At 43.9% G+C, this 24441-nt stretch overlaps 1 protein-coding gene across 4 annotated transcripts in view; it reads right to left on the bottom strand.

Moving 5' to 3' along the window:
- Positions 1-7012: 7012 nt before the first annotated feature.
- The window catches only part of Actr2 (actin related protein 2), a 55427-nt gene continuing 37998 nt past the window's right edge, over positions 7013-24441 (bottom strand). For all 4 annotated transcript variants that reach the window (XM_052734755.1, XM_052734756.1, XM_052734758.1 and 1 more), the window contains 2 exons: positions 17115-17247; positions 7013-9601 (listed from right to left, as the gene is read on the bottom strand). In XM_052734755.1, coding sequence (XP_052590715.1) covers positions 9431-9601; positions 17115-17247 — 304 coding nt within the window. In that variant the 3' untranslated portion in view covers positions 7013-9430. The remainder of the gene's footprint in view (positions 9602-17114; positions 17248-24441) is intronic.

The raw sequence follows: 24441 nt of genomic DNA, 5'->3' as shown, positions 1-24441 counted from the left end.
ACCCATGGTCGGGCCTAAGTGGTCGGCTAGTGGACGATTTGGGTCTGATGTCCCCATGCCATGAGGGGAACGGGGGCAGTCAACAGCCCCATGTCCCTCTTGATGGCACTTTGGACACGACTGGGATGGCCTGCATGGGTTAGGGCAGGTCCAGGCGGAGACCCTCCTGACCATATGTAAAGCAGGGACCCAGTGGTCCTTGAGCCTTAGGAGGCATGGGGGCCCAGGCGGTCGCTGAAGCTGGTTGAATGGCCGTGGCCAGCACCTGGCAGTTCTGTCCACAGGCTTTTTCATCTCTCCCATAGTACACCTTAAAGGCCAGCCTGTGGGGCGAGGGGGGTCCTCTCTCCAAGTCCTTAAGCTTAGCCCTAATGTCAAAGAAACTTGGAGAAAAGAAAAGGTCGCAAGGAGTTGTTGACCCTCTGAGTTTTTGGGGTCTAGACTGGTATACTGTAAGAGGGCCTTTGTGAGGCATTCTTGAACTTGAGATGGGTTTTCATGTTGTCCTGGATGACCTCTTGGAGTTTCTCATAGTTTACCAGTTTAAGTGCAGCCTTGCCGGGTGGTGGTGGCGCACGCCTTTAATCCCAGTACTCGGGAGGCAGAGCCAGGCGGATCTCTGTGAGTTCGAGGCCAACCTGGACTACCAAGTGAGTTCCAGGAAAGGAGCAAAGCTACACAGAGAAACCCTGTCTCGAAAAACCAAAAAAAAAAAAAAAAAAAAAAAGTGCAGCCTTACAGAGATCAGCCTGGAGGCAAGTTATAAACTCATCTCTAGCTAGACCACCCACTGAGGCAGTGCAGTCCCATCAGGAATTCCAGTCCAGGACCGCCTCTGCCCAGGCCAGATGTGCTTAGTTTGGTGGATTTCATCTGCATGCGCTCTAGCCTGTTACCAAACTTACCTGCGCTCTTCAGGAAGTGGGTTGTTAGTTAGAATCATATATATGTCATGGAAGGTGAGACCACAGAACTAGGTGATATACTGGAATTCTTTAATGAAAGTAGAGGAGTCAGAGGTCTAAGGCCCCCGTTTTTTTCTTTTGATGGAGTTCACTTAATGAAAAGGGGATGTGTACCTTGACCAGGCTGTCCGCCCTGGCAACATCCCGCAAAGGGACAACGGAGGCCAGGTGAGACCTGGTGGGGAGAGAGAGAGGGATTCCACTGCAGAGGGGGAGTGAATAGCAGGGGGACTGAAGGATGCTGGTGGGGTGAAAGTGGGTGCCAGAGTAGGGTGGGTAGAGTGACCTGTCGCTGGAGCAGAAGAGGAGACTGAGGGAGAAGGAGAAGGAGCTGTGGGTTGAGGCCTCATTAGCAGGGTCAGGAGCAGAGGAAGAATCATCTTGTCCAGACTTCATAGACAGAAAGCTAAGCGGGGGAAGAGAGGGAAGGCTTGGACACAGGGAACCTCCCTCCATTTCCCCAATGGCTGGCAGTAGCTGTAGAGGTCCCTAACAATGTCGGATCTAGGATGCAGCTGGGCTGCCATCCGATTGACTGTCTAGAGGTACTGAGGCCAGATTCAACTGCGAAAGCTCAGAGGCCCTTACGTCAGGTGCTAGGCGTAAAGGTCTGGGGTTCTCCAAAAGGTGTCCAAGGGCGAGCCCAGAGGTCAACATCAAAGACGCAGTTCCCATGGATGAGCTAGAGGAGAGGTCCAAGACATCCCAAGGACCCAGGGAGGACTGAATGAAGAAGGTACAGACCGAATAGTGGGTTGTTATCTCACAGTTCAAGGGTCACAGCTACAAGCCTCAAGAGATGCGGATGCCTGGTACCAGGACTTTTGAATGAAGCCAGAATGGAAAAACCGTGCTCAAAATGAAACCTCACCCAAGGGAAATGGTCAGAGGTGGGTACCATTGAAGAGGGGTAACTGTAGCCTTTAAGACCATGGCTGGGGGCACCCCTGCCTCCAAAATACCAGAGGGGGGCCAGACACTCAACGGCCATTCCCTCAGGTTCAGGGAAACATTTACACCAAGAGGGAAAACATACCAATTGCTGGTACTGGAGGGGTTCCCTGCCACCAGTGAGCCGGACAGTGAGTCTGTTGCAGGTGGACTGGGGACAAAGACAGGGTCCCAGTGTGGCTTCGACCTGAGAGGGGAGTGCGCAGGCACCAGGATATCCTGTCTGAGTCTCATCACCAATGTTACGGTTTAAGTGATGGAAGGTACCTTGGAGGGCTGGAGCTAAAGAATGCCACAAAAAAAAAAAAAAAAATCACACCATGCAACAGATTTCACTTGAGAGGTTTATTGGGGTGGGGGTATGCAGAGGCCATCTCTGAGCGAGGGTGGAAGGGAAGAGGGCGGGAAGAGAAGGCACTGGCTGTTTATAAGGGGTACAGCGCATGTGCATGGGGAGGATGGGCGCTTGTGGTGACAGTGGAAATGTGTTCCATTTTGGCAGCTGATGGTGACATCCAGTCTCTAGGTTACTGAAGGCAGGCTTAGGGGTGAGGTTTTCCAAGACCCACCTACTTCAAGCTCCACAAACACTTCACTCTAAGCAAGAGTAAATTTCTTCTGTTAACAATCATTACTTAAAAATATTCTATCTAAACATATACCCAATACATCTGGGTATGAGGGTAGGAGGGCCAATTTGACCTGATCTGGTTTGGGGTTTAAACACAATAAGGCAAGCTGTATCCTCTAAGTGAATTTTTAGGGAGAATTATATTTACCATTTTTATGCTTTTACATAATTGGGCACTTTAGGTGCATTTTGGGAAGGACATGCATAGCAGAAAAAGTTATGACTTAATCTGTCAAAGACATACCAACTATGTCACTTGATAACCAAACTTCTCTAAGCCCATAAAAGGAAACCCCAGGTGTAGTGGTTTGAAAGAAAATGGCCCCCAAAGGGAGTGGCGCTATTAGAGCAGGTGTGGTCTTGTTGGAGGAAGTGTGTCACTGTGGAAGCGGGCTTTGAGGTCTCATATATGCTCAAGCCACACCCAGGGAGACAGTTCACTTCCTGTTGCCTTTGGATCAGGACGTAAGGACTCTCAGCTCCAGCACCATGTCTGCCTGCATGCTGCCTTGCTTCCTGCCATGACAATAATGGACTCTAGAAATGTAAGCCACTACAATTAAATGTTTTCCTTTGAAAGAGTTGCCATGTGGCTGGGCGGTGGTGGTGCACACCTTTAATCCCAGCACTTGGGAGGCAGAGGCACGTGGATCTCTGTGAGTTTGAGGCCAGCCTGGGCTACAGAGTGAGATCCAGGACAGCCAGGACTGTCAGTCCGAGAAACCCTGTCTGGAAAAACAAAACAAACCAAAAAGTTGCCATGTGACTGTCATGGTGTCTCTTCACAACAACGGAAACCCTAAGACACCAGGCCTGGGGTGGTGGCGCACCCCTCTCACCCCAGCACTGGGAAGGCAGAGGCAGGCAGGTCTCTGGTCTACAGAGCAAGTTTCATGACAGTCAGTGGGCACACAGAGAAACCTTGTCTTGAAAAAAGAAAACAAACAGCAAATAAATACATGGAAGCCCAAAACACTTTGAAAAAAAAAAAAAAGCCAAGTTCTTTCTCATGTATGTGCCCTCCTGCAGCACATTCTGATCTGAAGAAAGTTTCCTGGATACACTACAAATCTGTGAGCACTTCCATCAACCCTTTGAGTAAGACACCAAGAACGTGCAAACAGCCATTATGGGAGCCTCAGAGGAGTGGGGAGGGGACAGTTGGTAGGGTGCTTGTCTAGCATGCACCAAGCCCTAGACTCAATCCCTTAGCACTGCATAAAATAATTAGGCATGGTGGCACTTGCCTAGGATCACAGCACTAGGGAAATGAAAGCAAGATCAGAAGTTCAAGGTTATCCTCAACTACACAGTGAGTTTGAGACCAGTCTAGATTAGGCCTATTGCTGTGACAGGGCTGACCACACTGTGGTTGGAGAAATACGGAGGACTTTGGGACTCTGGACTAGAAAAGTGGTTGAACACTCTAAGTGGGGCTTAAAAGGTCATCCCAGTATGAGCTAGAAGACAGTACGGCCAAGGGGAAGGTGAATAACGTAGGCCCGGCTCAAGAGGTTTCGGGCTATAAACCATTCTTGTGACATTTTAGGAAGAGTGTAGCTACATCTGCCCTTGTCTTAAGAATCTGCCTGAGGCTAAATTGGCAAATTTTGGATTAATGTCTTTGTCAGAAGAGATTTCAAGACAGCCCAATATTAACTGTGTCATGTGGTTCTAGTGCTCTTTTTTTTTGTTGTTGTTAGTTTGTTTTGTTTTTTCAAGACAGGGTTTCTCTGTGTAGTTTTGGTGGCTGTCCTGGATCTTGCTCTGTAGACCAGGCTGGCCTCAAACTCACAGAGATCCGCTTGGCTCTGCCTCCCGAGTGCTGGGATTAAAGGCGTGCGCCACTGCCGCCCATCTAGTGCTCACTCTTATGCAGAGCCACAGTGAAAAAGAGCTAGCAGGCAAAGAGAAATACAAAACACAGAGTTTGAGGAGAAAAAAAGCAGGAATAATGTAATGTTGGAGCCAAGTCCTTTGCTCAAGGACATGGAAGCTGAAAGACAAGTCTGATACTAACCGTAATAGGGAGTGGTGACCTCAGGGCTAACATCCACCCAGCCAAGCTTCCAGCTTGGAAGGGGTAAAGCTTATGCAGCAAGGGAAACCATCAACAAGTGGAAGTTTATGCAAATGTAAGTCTTGGGGTGGGGGGGGGTGCTATGTTCCAGCTCCAGCAGATGGCAAAACTTGGCAGCTTCGGCCAGCAGTTCTGGATTTCAGAACACAGATGTAAAGTTGTAAAGTCTTTTCCTCTGTGGTTGAAAGCTACTGACTGAAGCCGGGTGTGTGGGAAGGGAGTCATGGAGGCCCAGAGGGGACCACTGAAGATGAAGCCTGGATTGTGTTGAAGACCCCAGGATGTTGGAGATGCTAGAGCTGTGGGGTCCCTGTAAAGGAGAGCTGCAGACAGGCATGGAACCAGCCTGAGAGAGAGAGAAGTGTGCTGTAGTCAGCAAAGCTGGAAGGGAAGAGCCATCTAATAAGCCTGTGACATCAGACATGGGGTTGAAGATTTAGTTTGCTTGATTGGGTTTTATTCTTGCTTTGGTCCAGTATTTCCTCACTATGCCCCATGGAATGGTAATGTATATTCTGTGCCATCGTATGTTCCAAGTATGTGATCTGCTTTTTGACTTTCGTTTTATAGGGGTTACAATTAGAAGATTGCCTTGAGTCTCAGAAGAGACTTTGGACTTTTAAACAGTGTTGACTGTTTAAGCTGGACTGAATGAATTTTTGCATTATAACATAGCTACAAGCCTATGGGAGCAGGGAGTAGAATGTGACTATCTGAGTGAGAATGGGCCTCATAGACTCATATATTTGAATGCTTGGTCCCCAATTAGTGGTATTGTTTGAGAAGGATTAGGAGGTGTGACCTTGTTGGAGGTGTGTCACTTGGGGTGGGCTTTGAGGTTTCAAAAGCCCATGCCAGGCTGTTTTTCTTTGTCTGTCTGTGGAACAGGATATAAGCTTTCAGCTCCATGTCTGCCTGCTGCCATGCTCCCTGCCATGATGATCATGGACTAACCCTTTGGAAATGTAAACAAGTTCCCAATTAAATGCTTTCTTTAATAAAAGTTGCCTTGGTCATGGTGTCTCTTCACAGCAATAGAACACTAAAACAGAGACCTTGTCTTAAAAATTAATTAATTAAAATTAGCAACAGTTAATAAACTGAATTGTACAGCAAAGTTTATGGGTGGAGAAAAAAATGAGGAGTACAAAGATATTCACTCCATCAATATCAACACTACAAAATGGCAGGAATATTCTTTCTCTATCATCTAGGGACAAAAGTACCACATTATTCTGGCAACTCAAGAGACAGGATAAGGCACCAGACACAACCCTCAGGATGCCTTAATGGCCTTGGCCATGAAAGGACAATGAATCTTAAACATACAGTTTATAAGAGAAACAAAAACACTGATACCAATTCCCTAGCCCTCATGCTCAAGGCCAACGTAAACTCAAGAAAAGGTCACTTAGTAGTTTTCCTCCTGCTTTAATTACTTTGTCAAAAACAATGTACCTGTTCAAGAGAGACAATTCAGTGGCCAGGAGCACTGACTGCTCTTTCAGAGGATCAAGGCTGGATTCCTAGCACCTACATGGTGGCTCATAACAACCTGTAACTCTAGTTCCAGGGAGATCTAATGCCCTCTTCTGGCCTCCAAAGGCACCGCACACATACGGTGCACACACATACACACAAGCAAAATACCCATACATGTAAGATGAAAATAAAGGAAAAAATTAAAAACAAAACCAAACAGATGCCTAAAAATCTTCACATAGATCAGCCACAATGTCCATACAGAATCATGTTACATGAGTCTATCAAGAATTGATTCTGCAAAAGCACCCTGCAATCTCTTGGGAAATAAACAATTTCTTAGAAGAAAACAAAACAGAACAAATTCTAATATAGCTCTAATTCATTCTCCTTTATCTAAAAACCCTACTAGAAGGGCTGGGAGTGACGGTATATAACTTTCATCCCAGTACTCCAGAGAGTGAGGCCAGCCTAATCTACACAGCCAGTTCTAGGGCAGCTAGGACTACACAGATACCTGGCCTCACAATAAATAATCAATGAAAAAAAAACAAAAAACAAAAAAAACCTCACTAGAACCAATGAGTTTTGTCAATAATCAAAACTGAACCAGAGCTGGGCATCAGGGTGCACACCTATAATCCCAGCACTTGGAAGAGGCAGGAGAATCAAGAGTTCAAGTCTTCCTTGGCTGGGCTATAACACCTGTCTCAACCCTCCACCTCAAATAAGATCAAACAAACAAACAAACAAACAGACAAACAGCAATGGACGGGAACAATGAATGACCTGGACTAACTTGGGTTTAAAGTTCTAACCCATCTTGCATAGCAAAACTGAAAGTACAAATAAAGGTAATAAAATTAAAGAGAAAAACTATTAAAAGGAAAAACAAAGACAAAATTCAAATTACTTTGAAAAATCTGATTTTATTTTCTTAATCAAAAAGAAGTATATTTGTGTTAAATTTAGAATATTTAACTTTCCATTGATCTCTCAAATACTTGCCAGATAGATTCTAACAGTGCTCAGAACTGTGAAAGTTAACATCCAATACCATATTTTCTAAGAAATCTCTCAAGGCATTGGTGATTTTAATTTAAAAATAAAAAAAGAATTTTAATTAGCATTGGAAATCTAAGTGACAATGGGTTTCAAGAGCTAAAAATCAGATCTTTTAAAAAACAAATTTTTTTTAAAATTTTTGAAGGACTCAAACCTGACACCTCCAATAGAATACAGTATGTCCCAACTCCCAAATTATTAAATTCATTATTTCACCTTAGAATAGGAAAACTATAAAATGGAATTTCTAAATTATTACATATATAAATACATCATTTTTAACAGTCATGTTTGCTAGCAGAATTATGAAATAAAAACAAATTCTACATTCAAGGTACAAATGATACTGCTCTTTCACTGTTTTATTTAGGACTCCACTCCATTCTTTGCTGTTTTCTACCCCTATATTTAAAATCATGCTCAAAGCCAAGAGTTGATCACTTTTCTGCACTCAATAGTCATTGGTACCAGTCCTATATACAGTAGGTGTCCTGCAATAGGCCCAGGACTCCCAAGACTGGGGTATTGACGACATGATTTAGGAACGCTTAGAAATTCCAAAGTGACTCTGAGTCATGCACCCAACACCGACCAGCCAGCACTGGTGGGCTGTTGTGTATACAGAGCATGTCCAGCATGCACACAGACTTCTCCTATTTGTTCAAATTGAGGTAAAACAGGCAAAAAATACTTAATATCACAGAAGCTGCATAATTAAGACTAACTTCCTTTTGCTGCTGATTTTATAAACTAATTGTAAAGTTATCTCAAAAAAATCCACGAAAAATTCTGATTTTAAGCATCCAAAAAGGAAAGAAAAAGGAAAAAAAAAGCCATTTTTTCAAATCCATCATTATTAGTAAAGAATATTCTGAAATGAAGGAAAATATTTCTCCCAGAACCATCATTTTGTATCGAGTGTAATGCAACAGCTCACCATTTCATTTTTTAATGTTAGAAAGACCTCACATCTAGGTACTATCTGTTATTTCTTGAGTAACAAAAATACCAACAGGACTCATATATAGGATTTTCTGACAGGTCTGCAAACATATCCAAAATCCCAACCACTCTTCCTCAAGAACAGAAGATGGCTGGGAAGTGGCGGTCATGGTTAGTCTTCAGTACAAAGAGAGTTGACTCCTGGTAAATTTTCTATTGTTGGTGCTAAAATTTTAGTTCCAGGTCTCATTAAAAAACAAACAAAACAGAAACTACTGGCAACCAGTCCCACTGTTACTGTTAATACAACCGCCAGTAATTAATTCTGTATAGAGCTGTCCGAAGCACTCATCAGGTACATAAAGGTACAACTTTCAAGAATGGTACTTGGCATCATTTCCTCAATGCTTCCAGAATCAACAACAGCATTTAGGAAACACCAGCCCTTAAGTAATTTTCTATGTGTAATTTGACTTAACAAAAGCATTTTGTTTAAAATGTTACTTTCTCACTGATAGTTTAGGAAATACACTCCCAGGTGATGGGTTGACGTAAGTAACGAATTCCAAAGCCTCATGGTAACGAAACACTAAGCTTGCTTTTCTCTATCATATGGAAACAGTTCCAGGTAGAACAGAAGAAGAAACCTACCAAGTCAGAGTACTGTAACTGAGGTTCATCGCGCATACCCAGAAGCAGAAAACCCTCAAAATCCACAACAGAAAGACCACCCATTTGTTCCACCACACAAAACTTACCCCAAACACCTTAGTTCTGAGCTTAATATTTCCCGAAAATGTTACCAGGACAAGCTTCAGGGTACATAAGAGTGGCAGCAGCTGACTGCTGAAAGCTAACACTACAGAGGAAATGCCCCGAAGAGCTCAGGGCTGCCCACCCATCCCTTACCACCCCCACCCAGAATATGTGAAAGCTCATGTGAAAGTTTGTTCTTATGCTAATAAAGACATACGACCTACAGTGCTAAAACTAAAACTAGCAGCATTAGAGCAATAAAGCAAAAACAGAAAGCCTCCAGGAATGAGCTAAATGCCTACTTAGAAAGAAAGCAGCAGAGACCCTTTGCCCTCCTTGTTTGCGGAGAAGTGGTTGCATTAAACAACCAGATTTACCCACATTAACAAGAATTTAACAAGACAGAGAATAAAACTTGACCTTTCCAGTCAAAGGGGACAGAGAGGCCTCTTTCAGTCCTGGAGTCGAATGAGTTCAAAGATTGGCAATAAAGAAAAAATTTAAAAAAAGAGAGAAAGAAGAATGCATTAGAGGCATGGTGGGAACAAGCCTGGCATTTTATCGAACAGTCACACCGAGTTTCTCCAGCACACGTACACCCTTTTCTTGGTACTCTTGTCGGGTCATCCAAAAGTTGTCTTTGTCTTTCATGATGTCTGCTAGGACTGCGCCACCCAAGAATACCATGTGCTTTCTGCGCGGTGGATCTTCAATTCGGATCTTAAATTTCTACAGGAGAAAGAGAGGAATGAGATCACACGTGCACAATGCTCAGCTTCAGGAAGACTTCTGCATGTGTATTCTTGAATCTCTCAGCAATCTACACACAGGACAACAGCCGAGTTTGGCACCTCAGACACAGAAACATTTAGGAATTCCTCCCAAGCTTGTGATTAGGAAGACTAGAATCCAGATTAAATAAACTGGACAACCAATCACCGTGCTAACAGCCCAAGAACCAGCAGAAAGATTATAAAAGGCTTGGTCCTCAGTTCCTGAGCAGTGTTCTTCCAGGTCAAACACCACCCAGACTCTGTGGTTCAGTGCAACACTGTAAATCTGAACCGATTTCTTGGGTACTGGGGATTGTCGGGGTGTGTGGGGTGTGTGTGTGTGTGTTGGGGGGTGTGGTGTGGGGGTGGGTGGTTATGTCAACCTGACACAAGCTAAAGCATCTGAGATGAGGGAGCCTCAAGTGAGAAACTGCCACCATAATACCTGTCTGTAGGCAGACCTGTAGGACAATTTCTTAATGATTGATATGGGGCTGGGGGGCGGGCACCCTTGGGCTAATGATCGTGTGTTCTATAAGAAAAAACAAGATGGCAGCCAGGCGGTGGTGGTGCACACTTTTAATCCCAGCACTTGGGAGGCAGAGGCAGGGAGATCTCTGTGAGTTCGAGGCCAGCCTGGTCTACAGAGTGAGGTCCAGGACAGCCACAGCTGTTGCACAGAGAAACCCTGTCTCAAAAAACCAACAAAACAAACAAACAAAACCCCAGATAAACAATCCGATAAGCAGCACTTCTCCATGGCCTCTGCATCAGCTCCTGCCTCCAGGTATATGCCCAGTCTGAGTTCCGCCTTGGCTTCACTCAGTAGACTATGACTCAGAGTGTGTAAGCCAACTCTTTCCTCTCCAAGTTGCTTTGGTCGTGGTGTTTTATCACAGCAACAGTAACCCTAACTGAGACAGGATTGGACTCAAGGCTCCATTCATACCAGTGCATGTGGTCTACCACTGAGATGCACGCCAGATCTTCCAGTTCCTTTCTAATATGCAAAACTCACATTCTAGTGTTTTAAATTCAAATGAAATGTACTCAAAACAAATATGGCCAGATAGGTTTGTAATAGATTGCTATGGTCCATTTTCTTTTTTCTTTCTCCCCCCTCCTTTTTTGGAGGGGTTTGTTTTTGAGACAGGGTCTCACTTTATAGCTCTGACTATCCTGGAATTCACTCTGTAGACCAGGCTTGGCTTCGAACTCACAGAGATCTCCCTGATTCTGCCTCCCAAGTGCTGGGTTTAAAGGCGTGCACCACTACACCTGTCTGCTATGATGCATTTTCAATATGAAGTAAAGTTTATCAAAGTTACAGATAAGCAGGAGAGCTAAGTCCCTCTCTTCCTTAGCAGGCAGTAGGTACCTACTTGTCTCAGAACTCTGAAAGTTCTATGCAGATATATATGTGACCAAGCCCATGATCACAAAACATGGGCAAGTCTCAAGCTCCAAATTATTCATTAGGTAAGACTGTGTGTCCTAAACCAATGAGATGGAGAATGTGGGAAGTCAGCAAGTTCCAGCCTATGGAAGATGAGAACAGAATGTGTTATCTATTGCCAACAATTTGGGGGCTTGTCTGGGATTTCTGTGTTTGGGAAGGCTCTTAAATCTCCAGAAAATGGAAGAGACGTATCCTGCCCATTGTTTGGACAGATCAATCAATGACGAGTTTTGCCTTTTCTCATACATCAGAAACACCCTGAGGTAATCTGAAAGACAAACAAAACTGAGGCAGGGAAATGAAGCACTCTCTTTAAAGGAACTTTGAAGCTCAGCAATAAGGAAACTTCTGGGGTGTGTGGTACTGAGAACCCCCCAGTATGGAGTGGGGACATCCATGGGCATGAAGACACTTACAATATGGGAAATCAAGCAGTTCTAGGTAGGACTGATGTACAAGAAGGATAGCTTGGGAGAAAAAAAGATAAATGCCAGCACACTGTTTTATTTTTGCTTTCTTTACATTAACCAGTTAAAATACAGAAATGAGGTTTTCATTTCATTTCACTTGGTAACCACCAGGGTAACCACCAGCCTACTAGTCTTTTATAAACTCGGGAAGATTTCTAAGACATACCAGGACAAAACCCAATCTCTGTCCCTGGAGTCCCTGAAGAGAAAGCTCAGGCTTGCACTTCCTATTAACTCACTGCGAACTGACAATCATGACTGGCATGGCTTTAAAAAAAAAACGTGTGAGTGTCTGAATGGGTTGAGGGTCATTTTCGTAAAGCTAAAATCTAAGAAACTCAGAAAATTTATTTTTAAGGAAAAAGAGACTAGTTTCTGGACTTTACCTCTGGCAGGGTTATTTAAAATATTAATTGAAATGTTAATTTTAAGTTTACTCCTTAAAATGATTTTGATCTGGAGAGATGGCTCAGTGGTTAGAGCACTTGTTGAAGACCTGAGTTCAATTTCTAGCACCAAGCAGCAGCTCACAAACTCCAGTTCCAGAGGATCGGATGCCTCTTTGGACCTCCATGGGCACCTATACACATGTAGTGCACATATGTATACCCAGGTACACACACATAAAAATAAAATAAAATATTTAAAAAATGATTTGGCTCTGGTACTTTTAAATGCTAAGTATGGAAGCTCAGGTTGAGAAAAAATGTGATTGCAAAATTTAGGATAACCTAAAGATAAACATCTTTTTATCAAGTGCTTGACAAATTCTGAACTGCTTTTGCTAGACAAAAAATGTAAAATTAAAATATATTAATTTTAGGACTGACCTTTGTATACAGACACTTTGGCCTTGGTCCGTTTAAAATTGACAATCGTTTAAAATTGACAATGTTGAGATGGCTAACTTGTTTTGAAGTAGATGCAGATAAATAATGTGTTTTTTGTTTGTTTGTTTGGGTGGTTCCTTCCCTCCCCCACACAGTGTTTCTCTACAGAGCCCTGGCTGTCCTGGAACTTACTCTGTAGACCAGGCTGTACTCGAACTCACTGAGATCCACCTGCCTCTGCCTCCTGAGCGCTGGGATTAAAGGTCTGTGCCGCCACCACCACCACCTGGCTAAATAATGTATCTTATGTAAATGCATTTTATAGCTATATAATTTTATTTTATATCTAGATACATTGCTGAAGGCCCTCAGTCTGCTGATGTGGAAATCTGGAAAACAATCTCAAATGAAAGTCCCAGGACCACTTGATTCTAAGAAAGGACAAAGCAAGCACGTGGGGGTGGGGGAGACCAGCACAGTCTTGAAACCCCATTCACACTCTAACAGTCAAGGATGTCTTCAAAGAAAGCACCAGGTCAGGACAGATCAGTCTGCAAGTGAACAGTGGGGTCAATAGGTGACCTCAGGGGCTTTGGCTAATTTGCACATCAATGCTGTTAAGGACGGGTTTGTGTCAGTCTTTTAGGTGAAGAACTACAGAGAAAAATGCCTCTTAAACTGTTAAGCCTTCTAAAGATTGATAGCTGTTAAGTATTTGTAAATCTGGATGTGATAACTTACTACCAGAACACTTTTACTTTTGTTGGTTGTCTTTCTACAAAGCCTTAATACCTAAACTGTTAAGGGTCAACACAAGCGTGGCCTCTAACAAAGGAACCTGAAAAAATAATCAGAACTGCATTTGAATCTGAGGCTGGAGAGACAGCTCGGCAGCTTAAGAGCACTGACTGTGCTCAGAGGGCATCTGACACCCTCTTCTGGCCTCCAGAGACATACATGCAGGCAAACACCCACACACATAATAAATAATGCTAGACCCCCAGACATCTACAGATCTCAAGCTGTTTCTTTCCATACCTATCCTGAAAAGCTGTTTGCCTTTGGACTCACAAATTCCACAAAGAGACAACGGAACCATGTACTCTAAATTGTTTCTATCACATATATAAAATGTAGGACTCTAAGTATTTATGACAAGCCAAACAACACTGTTTTAGTTAAGTCTGAGAACAAACATCATTCTGTTTTATTCACTTCCCCTTCTCCCTCAGACAGGGTTTTTCTGTGTAACAGCTCTGGTTGTCCTGAAACCTGCTTTGTAGCCCAGGCTGGTCTCAAACTCACAGAGATCCACCTGCCTCTGCCCCTCAAGTGCTGGCAGGATTAAGGGTGTGTGTTATCACCTGGCTACCTTTTTTTTAAGGTTAGTCTAACTCTACAGTCCAGGCCAGCCTTGCACTCAATAGCCTCCTACCTCATCCTCATGTGTGCTATGTGTACCACTGTTCAACTTGCAAATGGTTTCCCAGTAAATACTTGGGGCTTTTCATGTCTCTGACTACAAAGACTTCCGTGAAGCTGTAAGATAGTTACAGACAATGTTTGACAATGAATAACCCTATGTGAACAAAGAGCCCGACTGTGCTTTAATGAAATTTTTAAAATTAATTTTTATTATGTGTATTGTGTATCTGTATGTGGGTGTGTATATGTGACTGCAGTACCCATAGAGTCAGAAGAGGGTGTCTGATCCCCTGGAGTTGGGAGTTATAGGCAGTTGTCAAAAGCCTGATGGGGGTGCTGGGAACCCAACTTGGGTCCTCTGCAATAGCACCTGCTTTTCATGGAAGAGTCATCTTTCCAGCCCCGTCAAGGAGATGTCTAAGGGCTTTGGGGAGCTCAACGGGGCTCTCAGGGAAGACTCTGCTTCCCCAGCAGGGCTCTCAGCAGCCCGCTGCTCTCTCCCACCTCCCTTCTCACCCAGGAGGCCCTACAGCAGCTCTCCTTCCTCATGCAGCTTCTACTACCCCCTCTTCCCAATCCCACAGCTGCTCTAGAGCTTGCCCTCATGTCCACCACTCCTCCGCAGTCATCTCTAGACCCCAGACATCTAGAGCTGTCTCTTCCCATTCCACTCGTCACCTCCATCTTTTGTTCTCCTTTACCTGTTAGTGTGGATTGTGTGGATGATGTCCGTGTGTGTATACACCTTTGGGGGTCAATTCTTTCCTATTACCATGTGTTGGTTCCAGAGATTGAACTTAGGTCACCAGGCTTTGGACTTGAAGCACTGAAGCATCTCACTAGCCCTAGCCTCCATTCATTTATTCATTCATCCCTCCCTTCCTCCCTCCCTTCCTCCCTCCCTCTCCCTCTCCCTCTCTCTCTCTTGGTGGCGGGGAAGGGTTGAGACAGAATTCTCCATGTAGCCCTGGCTATCCTGGAACTCATTATGTAGACCAGGCTGTCCCCAAATCATGAGATCCTCCTGCCTCTGCCTCCCAAGTGCTGGGATTAAAGGCATGCACCACCACTACCCAGTGCCTCCATTTCTTTTTAAATTGAAAAAAAAAAATTATTTTATATGTATGAGTTTTGGCTGCATGCATTTATGTGCTCATGGCAGTCAAAAGGGGGCACTAGATCCCCTGGAACTTGAGCTACGGAAGGTTGCGAGCCAAACCTGGCTTTTCTCCAAGAGCAGCAAGTGCTCTTAATCACTGACCCATCTCTCCAGCCCTCTTCCTTCAGTTTCTTTACATTATCCTTGGTGATGTTTTTCTCTCCTCCTTACATTCATTCACCTGGCAAAATACCGACTCAGACAATCAACTCTGAACCTGTTTTCAAACAGCTCAATGTTGGGGAATATATTATTTTAAGGTGTGTTACTTTTGTTTATGTTGCATTTGCTTAACTCTGTGAAGCTGTGTTACTTTGCCTGTCTAAAACACCTGATGGTCTTATAAAGAACTGAATGGCCAATGGCAAGGCAGGAGAAAGGATAGGTGGGGCTGGCAGGCAGAAATAGGAGAAATCTGGAAGAAGTAGCCAGAGAAGGAGGAGGACCTTAGGGCCAGCTATCCAGCTACACAGCCAGCTCTGGAGTAAGAGTCAAAGTAAGATATACAGAAGTAAGAAAAGGAGAAAAAGCCCAGAGGCAAAAGGTAGATGGGACAATTTAAGTTAAGAAAAGCTGGTAAGAAATAAGTCAAGTTAAGACCAGGCATTCATAATGATTTATTTGAGTGCTGGGTGTTGGGCCCCCCCAAAAGAGAAAAAAGCCAAAAGACCAAAAACAACCAACAACAGCTCAACACAGTACAGAAACTCAACATCCTGCTTTAAATGTGCCTCCAGCCTAAACTAGGTCCTTTATGCTGTTTGGTTGTCTAGTGCATTTCCTCACTCTCCATTCACTCTCTAAGACTTTACCTACTATTTTTAACCTCTACCAGCTCTTTTCCCTCTCATAGCTTCCAGTCTTAACCCTCTTAGATCCTTCTCCACCACACCGGGTGGGCTTCTGGATTCTTTTGAGGGGACGTCAGAGTATATCATTTTCTCTTCAGAACCCTCAGGATCTTTCATTTTCACCACAGCTGACCTGTCTGCTTGCTAGCTTTCTGAATTCATCTTCCACCCTCTCTTGCTTACTCTGTTCCATTCACACTGGGACATTTCTGTCAACTCAGATCCTTTGCACTATTCCTGACTAGAAATGCTCACTCGTTAACTTGACACAGGTCTTTGACTCAAAGGCACTTCATCAGAGGTCTTTTCTGATCAGGTCTGAGGGAACACACCCATGTTACCAACAACAACCACTTTCTATCTCCTAACCGCCACACACACCCCCACACACACACCATTTATTATTACTACCGGTAAGTTAAACTGACAGCAGCAATTTTTATTGTTTACCACTGTTTCATTCCCATGGCCTAGATCAGCTCTGGCACAATGCTAGAGTTCAAGAAATGTTTCCTGGGCTTACAGTGTGGCTTAGTACTAGACTGCTTACTGGTGGACATGTGTGGTCCTGGGTCCAAACCCTAGCTCTGCAGAACTGAAGTGTGTGTGTGTGTGTGTGTGTGTGTGTGTGTGTGTGTGTGTGTGTGTGTGTGTAGGGGGTGGGGGAATCAGAATGTGCAGAATTGATTTCAGTGGGATTTTACCAGAATATAGTGCTCCATAATCTCTTCTCAAAAGTTTGCAGAGTAAATAGTCACCAGAGATGGATCTTAAATTCTCTATATAATTTGATGAATCGAGAAATGTGAGCGAAATACTTAGAGCACTTATAAATCAGTGCCTCTATACACAGTTCTCTGAAATGGGTAATCTTATCAAAAACAGGTAGCTAAGGATAGACAGTAAGACAAACCAGAGAAGAAGCCCCGGTTAAAGGACCCTGGGTTGCATCCGTACTGCAGACAGTATACCTCACAGTCCACAGCTAGGAAAGAGAGCACGGCAAAGAACACTAGCAATTATACTCCAGTGCACGGCAACAATGACCAAGAAAGGCCACTGCAAAAGCTGTGATAATCCTGGGAACACAAACGTGACTGAGGAGACAAGATACACAACAAATAGACAATTTCTCTTGAGGCCCTTCAAGTCTTCCAGGGGCTATCTGCACAGGAATCTGTTTAGAAGACTTCTTGCTCCATCTAGTGGCTGTCAAGATCCACAAGTTACTTTACAGGGTTTTAAACAATGGTAACAGTTACTATAGATACTTACAGAAAGTTTTTCCACATCTCCTTTTAGAACTCGTTCTAAGTAAAGCTGTTTAAGCTCTCGTTCCAACCTCGATGGCAGACCAGGATACATGGTTGAGCCTCCGGAAAGCACAATGTGCTTATAAAATTCAGATCTAGGAAGACACAGAGGATATTTGCAGTTGCCGATTAGGAAAATGGCATCTCGTTTATTTATTTATTTATTTGTTTCTTTGTTTATTTAAAGCGCTGGGGTGGGGTGTAGTGCAGCAGAGCACCTGCCTAGCAGCACGAAGCCCCAGTTCCATCCCCAGCACTGCAGAACCCGGGTGCACTGAGGCAGAGGCGGGAGGATCAGAAGCTCAAGTCTCTGCTAGATAAGCCTGTCACAAACGACAACAACAACAACAACAAAATAAGATGTATAAGTACCAGTTGACGTATGGGAGGAGGAAAAGGCTCGCCATGCCCATCCTCACGGAAATGTAAAGGGCAATGAGCCACCACTGCACACCCGCTACAACAGTGACTCACAGAAATGGGAAGGAGGGAAGATAGACAGAGGAGGAAGCCTTGACACGGGCGCAACAAACCACAGCTTCTGAGACGCAGCTGCAACCCACCCAGGGTCACATAACCTGAAAAACCTGACAACAGTGCCGGGTTCCCTGAAGTGCGACAACCAACACTTAGTTCCAAAGCAACCACACAATGAAGCCAAGGTGTTCTGTTGGTGATGATGCACGGTCATGCTTCCTCACGCCTGCCTTCCAAACTCACAGGACTACCCTGCTGTGCACATGCAGCCAGGTCAGGCAGAACCTGGGCTCAAATGTCAGATCACGGTAGGATAGAAAACCATGCATTTTTATGGAATGTACAGCTTTCTGTTCTTAGAAAAACGTTATAGAAAACAAAGATGATTTTTCTACCATCACTTCTTGGCATATTAAGTACACAATCAGTTATTTTTAGTTATACTGGGCTAGAACGCTTGATTTGAAAAACCAATGTCATGCTGGGCGGCGGTGGTGCACACCTTTAGCACCAGCACTCAAGAGGCAGAGGCAGGCAGAGCTCCAGGTTCAAGGCCAGTCCAGTCTACACAGTGAGTTCCAGGACAGCCAGGGCTACACAGAGAAACTCTGTCTTGAAAGACAAAACAACAAAAAAATAAAAATAAGAACTAGGGGCTGGAGAGATAGCTCAGTGGTTAAGAGTACTAGCTGTTTTTCCAAAGGACCAGGGTTCAATTCCCAGCACCCACAAGGCAGCAGCTCACAACTGTCTGCAACTCCAGTTCCAGGGGATCCAACACCCTCACACAGGCATACATGCAGGCAAAACACCAATGCACAGAAAATAAAAAAAAAAAAGTAAATCATTAAAAAAAAAACCTGGTGTTTGAATTCCTAACTTTTGAGTTTCATTAAAAAAAAAAATCATTAAGTGAATCTGACTTAGATTAGCCCAGAATCTCCAATAATTTCTGAAATGGCCTCCACATATTTCTGTCCTTTTGTTCGGTTGTTTCCTGCAGTAGTGAGGACTGAAGCTAGTACCTCACACACCACTAGGAAGTCCTCTCCCTACCCGAGAGATCCTCAGCCCTGTTGTGTTCTATGAGACGGGACCTCACTGTGTAGCCTTAGCTCGGCTGGAGCTTGCTATGTAGGCCATGCTGCCCTCAAACTTGAGATCTGTCTGCCTCAACCTCCCAAGTGCTGGGATTCAAGACATCTACTACCATATCCATACCATATCTGGCTATCACTGATGATTAGAAAATCAAAATGTTGACCAGCTGAAAAACACTGTCAGTGTTCTTCATCCTACAACATCAAATATTCAGCCAAGATCCCTTCTTCTGGTGTGTGTGTGCATTTTGTTCTGTGTAGGGAATACTGGAGACAAAATGTGGGGTCTTGTACACACAAGGCAAGTGCTCTACCACTAAGCCACATCCCAGCCCAAGACGGATTGATTTTTTTTTCCTTCCTTCCTATACAGGGTCTAATGTAGTATAAGATGGACTTACTTTGTTAGCTGGCCTTAAACAGGTGCGAAACACCACACTCAGCTTAAGATTTAAGTCTTAGAAAAAAGATTTTTACTTTATGTGTGTGTGTTTTTCCCGCATGTATGTATGTGTACTTCATGTGTGCCTGGTGCCTGATGAAGTCAGAAGAGGGTACCAGATCCTTTGGAACTGGAGTTACACACTGCTGTGAGCCCCCAGGTGGGTGCAGGTAATCAAATCTGGATTCTCTACAAGAGTAGCAAGTTCTCTTAACCACTGAGTCACCTCTCCCCATAGATTTAACTCTTTATGTAAAAACAAATAAGCCCATTCATTTGATTAGTATGAAATTTGTTTTCATTTCTAATAATCAAAAATTATACATATTATATACCAAATTTCTTCATGATTTATTAACAGTAAATGTTTGCCTATATAACTATCTTATATACCTATATACTGAGAATCATGTAAAAAATTTTCAGACCCCCCCCCCAAAAAAAGTCATGGTAGTATTTGCCTTTAATGCAAACACTTGGAAGGCAGAGCCAGGTAGATCTCTAAGAATTTGAGTCCAAGGCCAGCCTAGTCTACATGAGTTCCAGGCCATCCAAAGCTACATAGTAAAATCCTTTCTCAGCTCCTCCCCACAAAAAAGTGGGGGGTATGATGGCTATTCTTGGCTGTCAACTTGACCATATCAGGAACTAACTAAATCCAAAAATGGCAGGGCACACCTGTGAGGGATTTTTGCTTAATTTGAAGTGGGAAGATCCATTTCTAATCCCGATCTTTTTTTTTTTTTTTTTTTTTTTTTTGAGACAGGGTTTCTCTGTGTAGCTTTGTACCTTTCCTGGAACTCACTCTGTAGACCAGGCTGGCCTCGAACTCAGAGATCCACCTGCCTCTGCCTCCCGAGTGCTGGTCTAATCCCCATCTTGAGGTGGGAAAAGCCACTTTTAATCTGGGCCACACCTTCTGCTGGAAGTCTACATAAGGGTGTGGAAGAAGGAAGCTTTATTCTTTGCCTCTTGCTCTCCCCTCACTAACAAGTTCATTCCTTCACTGGCATTAGAGCCTACTTCTTCAGGATTCTAGCTGATACATCCAACCTCATGGACTGAACAGCTACTGGATTTTTGAACTGGAAGGCAGCCATTGTTGAATTAGCTATAACACAGTCTGTAATTCATTCTAACAAATCCCCCTTCTATAAACAGAGATTCATTCTCTAAGTTCTGTTACTCTAGAGAACTGTCAAGTCCCGCCCGCTCGACCTGTCCAACGGTTCTGAAGGAGGGAGTGTGGAATTGGGTAATGACAACTATAAGATACAGACTTAGATGAAGAAAGACAGAAACACAGGATAGCTTCAGGAGGGTTCTGGGTTAGTACCGCAGACCCGAGTTTATCACTCACAGCCTTTAACTATCCAAAGCAAGGGGGGCAAAAAGACCTCCCCCTTTGAAGGACATCACGGTACAAAGTACAATTAAGTGTAAACATCTCCTTAGTACTCAAGGCATCAGGTGACCACGCCTTACCGCAAAGCATCCTGGAATTAGGCCTTGAAGTAAAAGACACCTGCTAACCACACCTTTGGCCAAAACATCCTATTATGCAGCCTTGGGGTGGGGGTAACAAGCTTGGACTCTCTGACCTTGAGTCAAGAGTAAAACAAGCCACAAGCCAGGGTCTCTGTGGGCCTCCACAGAGAACCCTGACTAACAGAGGGTATATCATAAGTGAAAAGTTTAAAGACCCCTAATATAAATTAAATTATAATCACCACTACAGAAAACAGTATAGAAACTCTCCCCAAAACTAAAGATGGAACTATCAAATGATTCAGCAACCTACCAGTAAATACATATCTCAAAAACTAAAAATCAGTATGCTGAGGAGATGCCTGTACTTCTACATTCATGCAATTCTACTCACAATGGTCAGTTCATTGAATCAGCCTAAATTACTATTATAAGTGAATGAATAAAAAGATATTTGGTATATACAATGGAATGCAATTCTCTCTTAAAAAAGGAAACCTTGTAATTTGTAGCAATGTAGATAGGCCTGGAAGAAATTATGTTAAATGAAGTTAGGCAGAGAAAGGCAAATACTACATGGCCCTATTTATATGGAATCTGAAAAGGTGAACTCAGCAGCAGAGAGTATAATGATGGTTACCAGAGACGATGCACTGGCGACTGATTCAAGATGTTGACCAAAAGATACGCAACTCTGATTACATAGAAATTCCAGCACATAACACACAGATTCTATTTCAAACATATTATATATGCAAAAGCACTGGATTTTAAGTGTGCTCATCACAAAAGTTGTATGTACAATAATAAATATTAGCTTAATTAAAATATATATTCAAATCATCATGCCACAATACCATAAATAGAACTTTTGTCAATTAAAAAATAAATTTAATGAGTTCGAAGCCAGCCTGGTCTACAGATCGAGTTCCAGGACAGGCTCCAAAGCTCCACAGCAAAACCCTGCCTTGAAAAACCAAAACAAACAAACAAACAAACAAATTTAAACTGGGCATGGTGGCACATGCCTTCAATTCCAGCAGAGGCAGGAGGATCTCTGAATTCAGAGCTACACAGTGAGATCCTGTCAAAAAATAAATAAATAAAAAGAAAACTAAATAAATACATAAATTTAAAGGTCTGGTGAGATGGTTCAGTGGGGAAAGGTACCTCTTGCCAAGCCTGATGGCCCAAGGTTGATTCCTGGGACCCAAACAGTAGAAGGAAAAAAAAATCAACTCCAGAAAGTTATCCTTTGACTTCCACATGTGTGCCATGGCACCCACCCCCTCACACACACACTAAATAAGTAAATAAAAATGTAGTAAAACTAAAACACATGTCGTGCTGTGGATCAAATCCAAGGTTTCACGTATGCTAGTCAAGTACTGTAAACTAAATCCAAAAAGTAAATATATGTTAAGGGGAAAAATAGTAACTGGTAATACAAATGAACTTAGGCAATGTAGAGAGCCGTGCACGGCCGTGCCTCAAAGATGGCGCCGGCATCTGGCTTCTGCCTTCCCGATGGCAGGTGCTCCTTATTTGGCTAAGGCCAGGATCTGGCTTGCTTCCGCACACCTGGACCTAATCTGGCTTGCTTGCGTATGTCTGACCCTAGTGGCATTGTCCACGTGGCACCACGGGGTTGATTGCCCAGTGGCTATAAAGGGCGTGGGCTGGTTTTCCAGAGAAAGAGAGCGAGTGAGAATGAGTGTGTGAGAGAGAGAGAGAGAGAGAAGAAGAAGAAGAAGAAGAAGAAGAAGAAGAAGAAGAAGAAGAAGAAGAAGAAGAAGAAGAAGAAGATGGCTTTCCCCGGGGTCAGAAGATTGTTCAAGGTTCCTGAATAAACTGCTTGGAGAAGAGCCTGGCGTCGCGTCTTCCTTGCTGGTCGAGGTGGACGCGACAAGTGGTGGCCCGTAAGGGGACCCTTTAAGGCTCAGAACTCTTCGCAGTCGGCAGTGCACTGGTAAGTCCCCAGGTAAGGTGGGGATCCGCAATAAAAGCGGGAAACGTAGAGCCGTGACCAAAACGGACAGGAAAATTAAGTAGAGCCGTGACCAAAACGGACAGGAAAATTAAGTAGAGCCGTGACCAAAACGGACGGGAAAATTAAGTGGAGCCGCGACAAAAGCGGACGGGAAGATTAAAGAAAGTGAAAGCAGGTGAAAGCAAAAGTGCTGCTAGCATCATGGGCGCAATTTCTTCACACCCAATTTTTCTGGCTCTTAATGAGCTGCTCCTTTCAAAGAAATTAGAGATTAAGAAGAGTAACCCGGAGGTTTGGAGAAAGGTTAGAACTGAAATGCAGCTAGCTTGCCCAGTGTTTCTCAATGCCCAGACTCAACAGAGATACCATGACCAGATAAATCAACTAGCAACAAGGGCATGGAAGTCCCTACCTAATAAAGGGGAAGTGAGCGGCAACCTTTTTCAGATTTTGTGGCCCGCATGGTCGAGGCTGCAGGCAGAATCTTTGGGGACCCAGATGCCGCGATGCTGCTTATAAAGCAGCTAGTTTATGAACAATGTACCAAAGAATGCAAGGCTGCAATCACCCCTTATAAGAACAAAGGTCTAGAAGTATGGCTAAAAGTGTGCAGAGAATTAGGGGGACCTCTAACTAACGCAGGCCTTGCGGCTGCAGTTATACAACTTAGTAACAAGAAAGGAGGGAACACTGGGGCATGTTTTCGGTGTGGAAAAATGGGCCATCTCAAACGTAGCTGCCCTCAAGGAGAAGGTAACTTCTATAGTTTCATTTAAGAGTATAAATAGGTAGATGTTAATATGTTATATGTGAGTTTGTAAAAATGTGTAAATGTTAAGTGTGAGTTTAGGCCTAAGCACATGTTATATGTGAGTTTGTGAAAAGGTGTAAATGTTGATTGTGAATCTAAGTTTAATGTATGTAGTGAAAGAACCTGAGACACAGAAGGTTAGTGTCCTAGTAGACTGCAAAGCAGGCAGTCTGAGTGGTTTTCAAAAGCAGAAGCCGCTGGGCGGTGGTGGCGCAGCCGGGAGGTGGTGGCGCACGCCTTTAATCCCAGCACTCGGGAGGCAGAGCCAGGCGGATCTCTGTGAGTTCGAGGCCAGCCTGGTCTCCAAAGCGAGTTCCAGGAAAGGCGCAAAGCTACACAGAGAAACCCTGTCTCGAAAAACCAAAAAAAAAAAAAAAAAAAAAAAAAAGCAAAAGCCGCTAAGCTAAGAATGGCGGACGCCAGAACCAGCACAACAAGGCATCCGCAGCTGAGATCTGTGGAAAATCAATGCAACACAGAAAAACCTGAGCTAGCAGCGAAAACGGTGCGGTTTAACAATTAGTGGAGTATGATGAAGATGGGATGTCATCCTAGGTTTGGTTTGGGGAAGTTTCTCCAAGGCAGAAAAGATCCAGTTCAGGCGCAGAGTAGACCACCTAGGCAGGGATTGGGTTTTTCATAAGGGCCACTGAGGAAGGAATTCCCATTTCCTGGAAAACAGAGGACCCGGTATGGGTACCTCAATGGTCACTTTCCTCTGAAAAGTTAGAAAAAAAATCTGGAAAGTGGCGATTGTTACATGACCTTAGGGCTATTAATAATCAGATGCAGGTCATGGGTCCAGTGCAGCGAGGGCTACCGCTTCTATCGGCTCTGCCAGCCTCCTGGCATATTATTGCTGTGGATATAAAGGACAGCCCTATGAAGGGCAGGGTGAAGTGGAAAGATATCCTCACGGGTAGCTGGCATGGCCCCGATCCCGTGCTGACATGGGCGGGAGGTTCTGTTTGTGTTTTCCCA

This window comes from Peromyscus californicus, unplaced genomic scaffold (genome assembly GCF_007827085.1).
Source record: "Peromyscus californicus insignis strain IS unplaced genomic scaffold, ASM782708v3 Scaffold_13__1_contigs__length_99412109, whole genome shotgun sequence".
NCBI classification, from domain to species: domain Eukaryota; kingdom Metazoa; phylum Chordata; class Mammalia; order Rodentia; family Cricetidae; genus Peromyscus; species Peromyscus californicus.
Note: the sequence above shows the minus strand (reverse complement) of the source record. Positions and strands in the feature narration are given on the sequence as shown.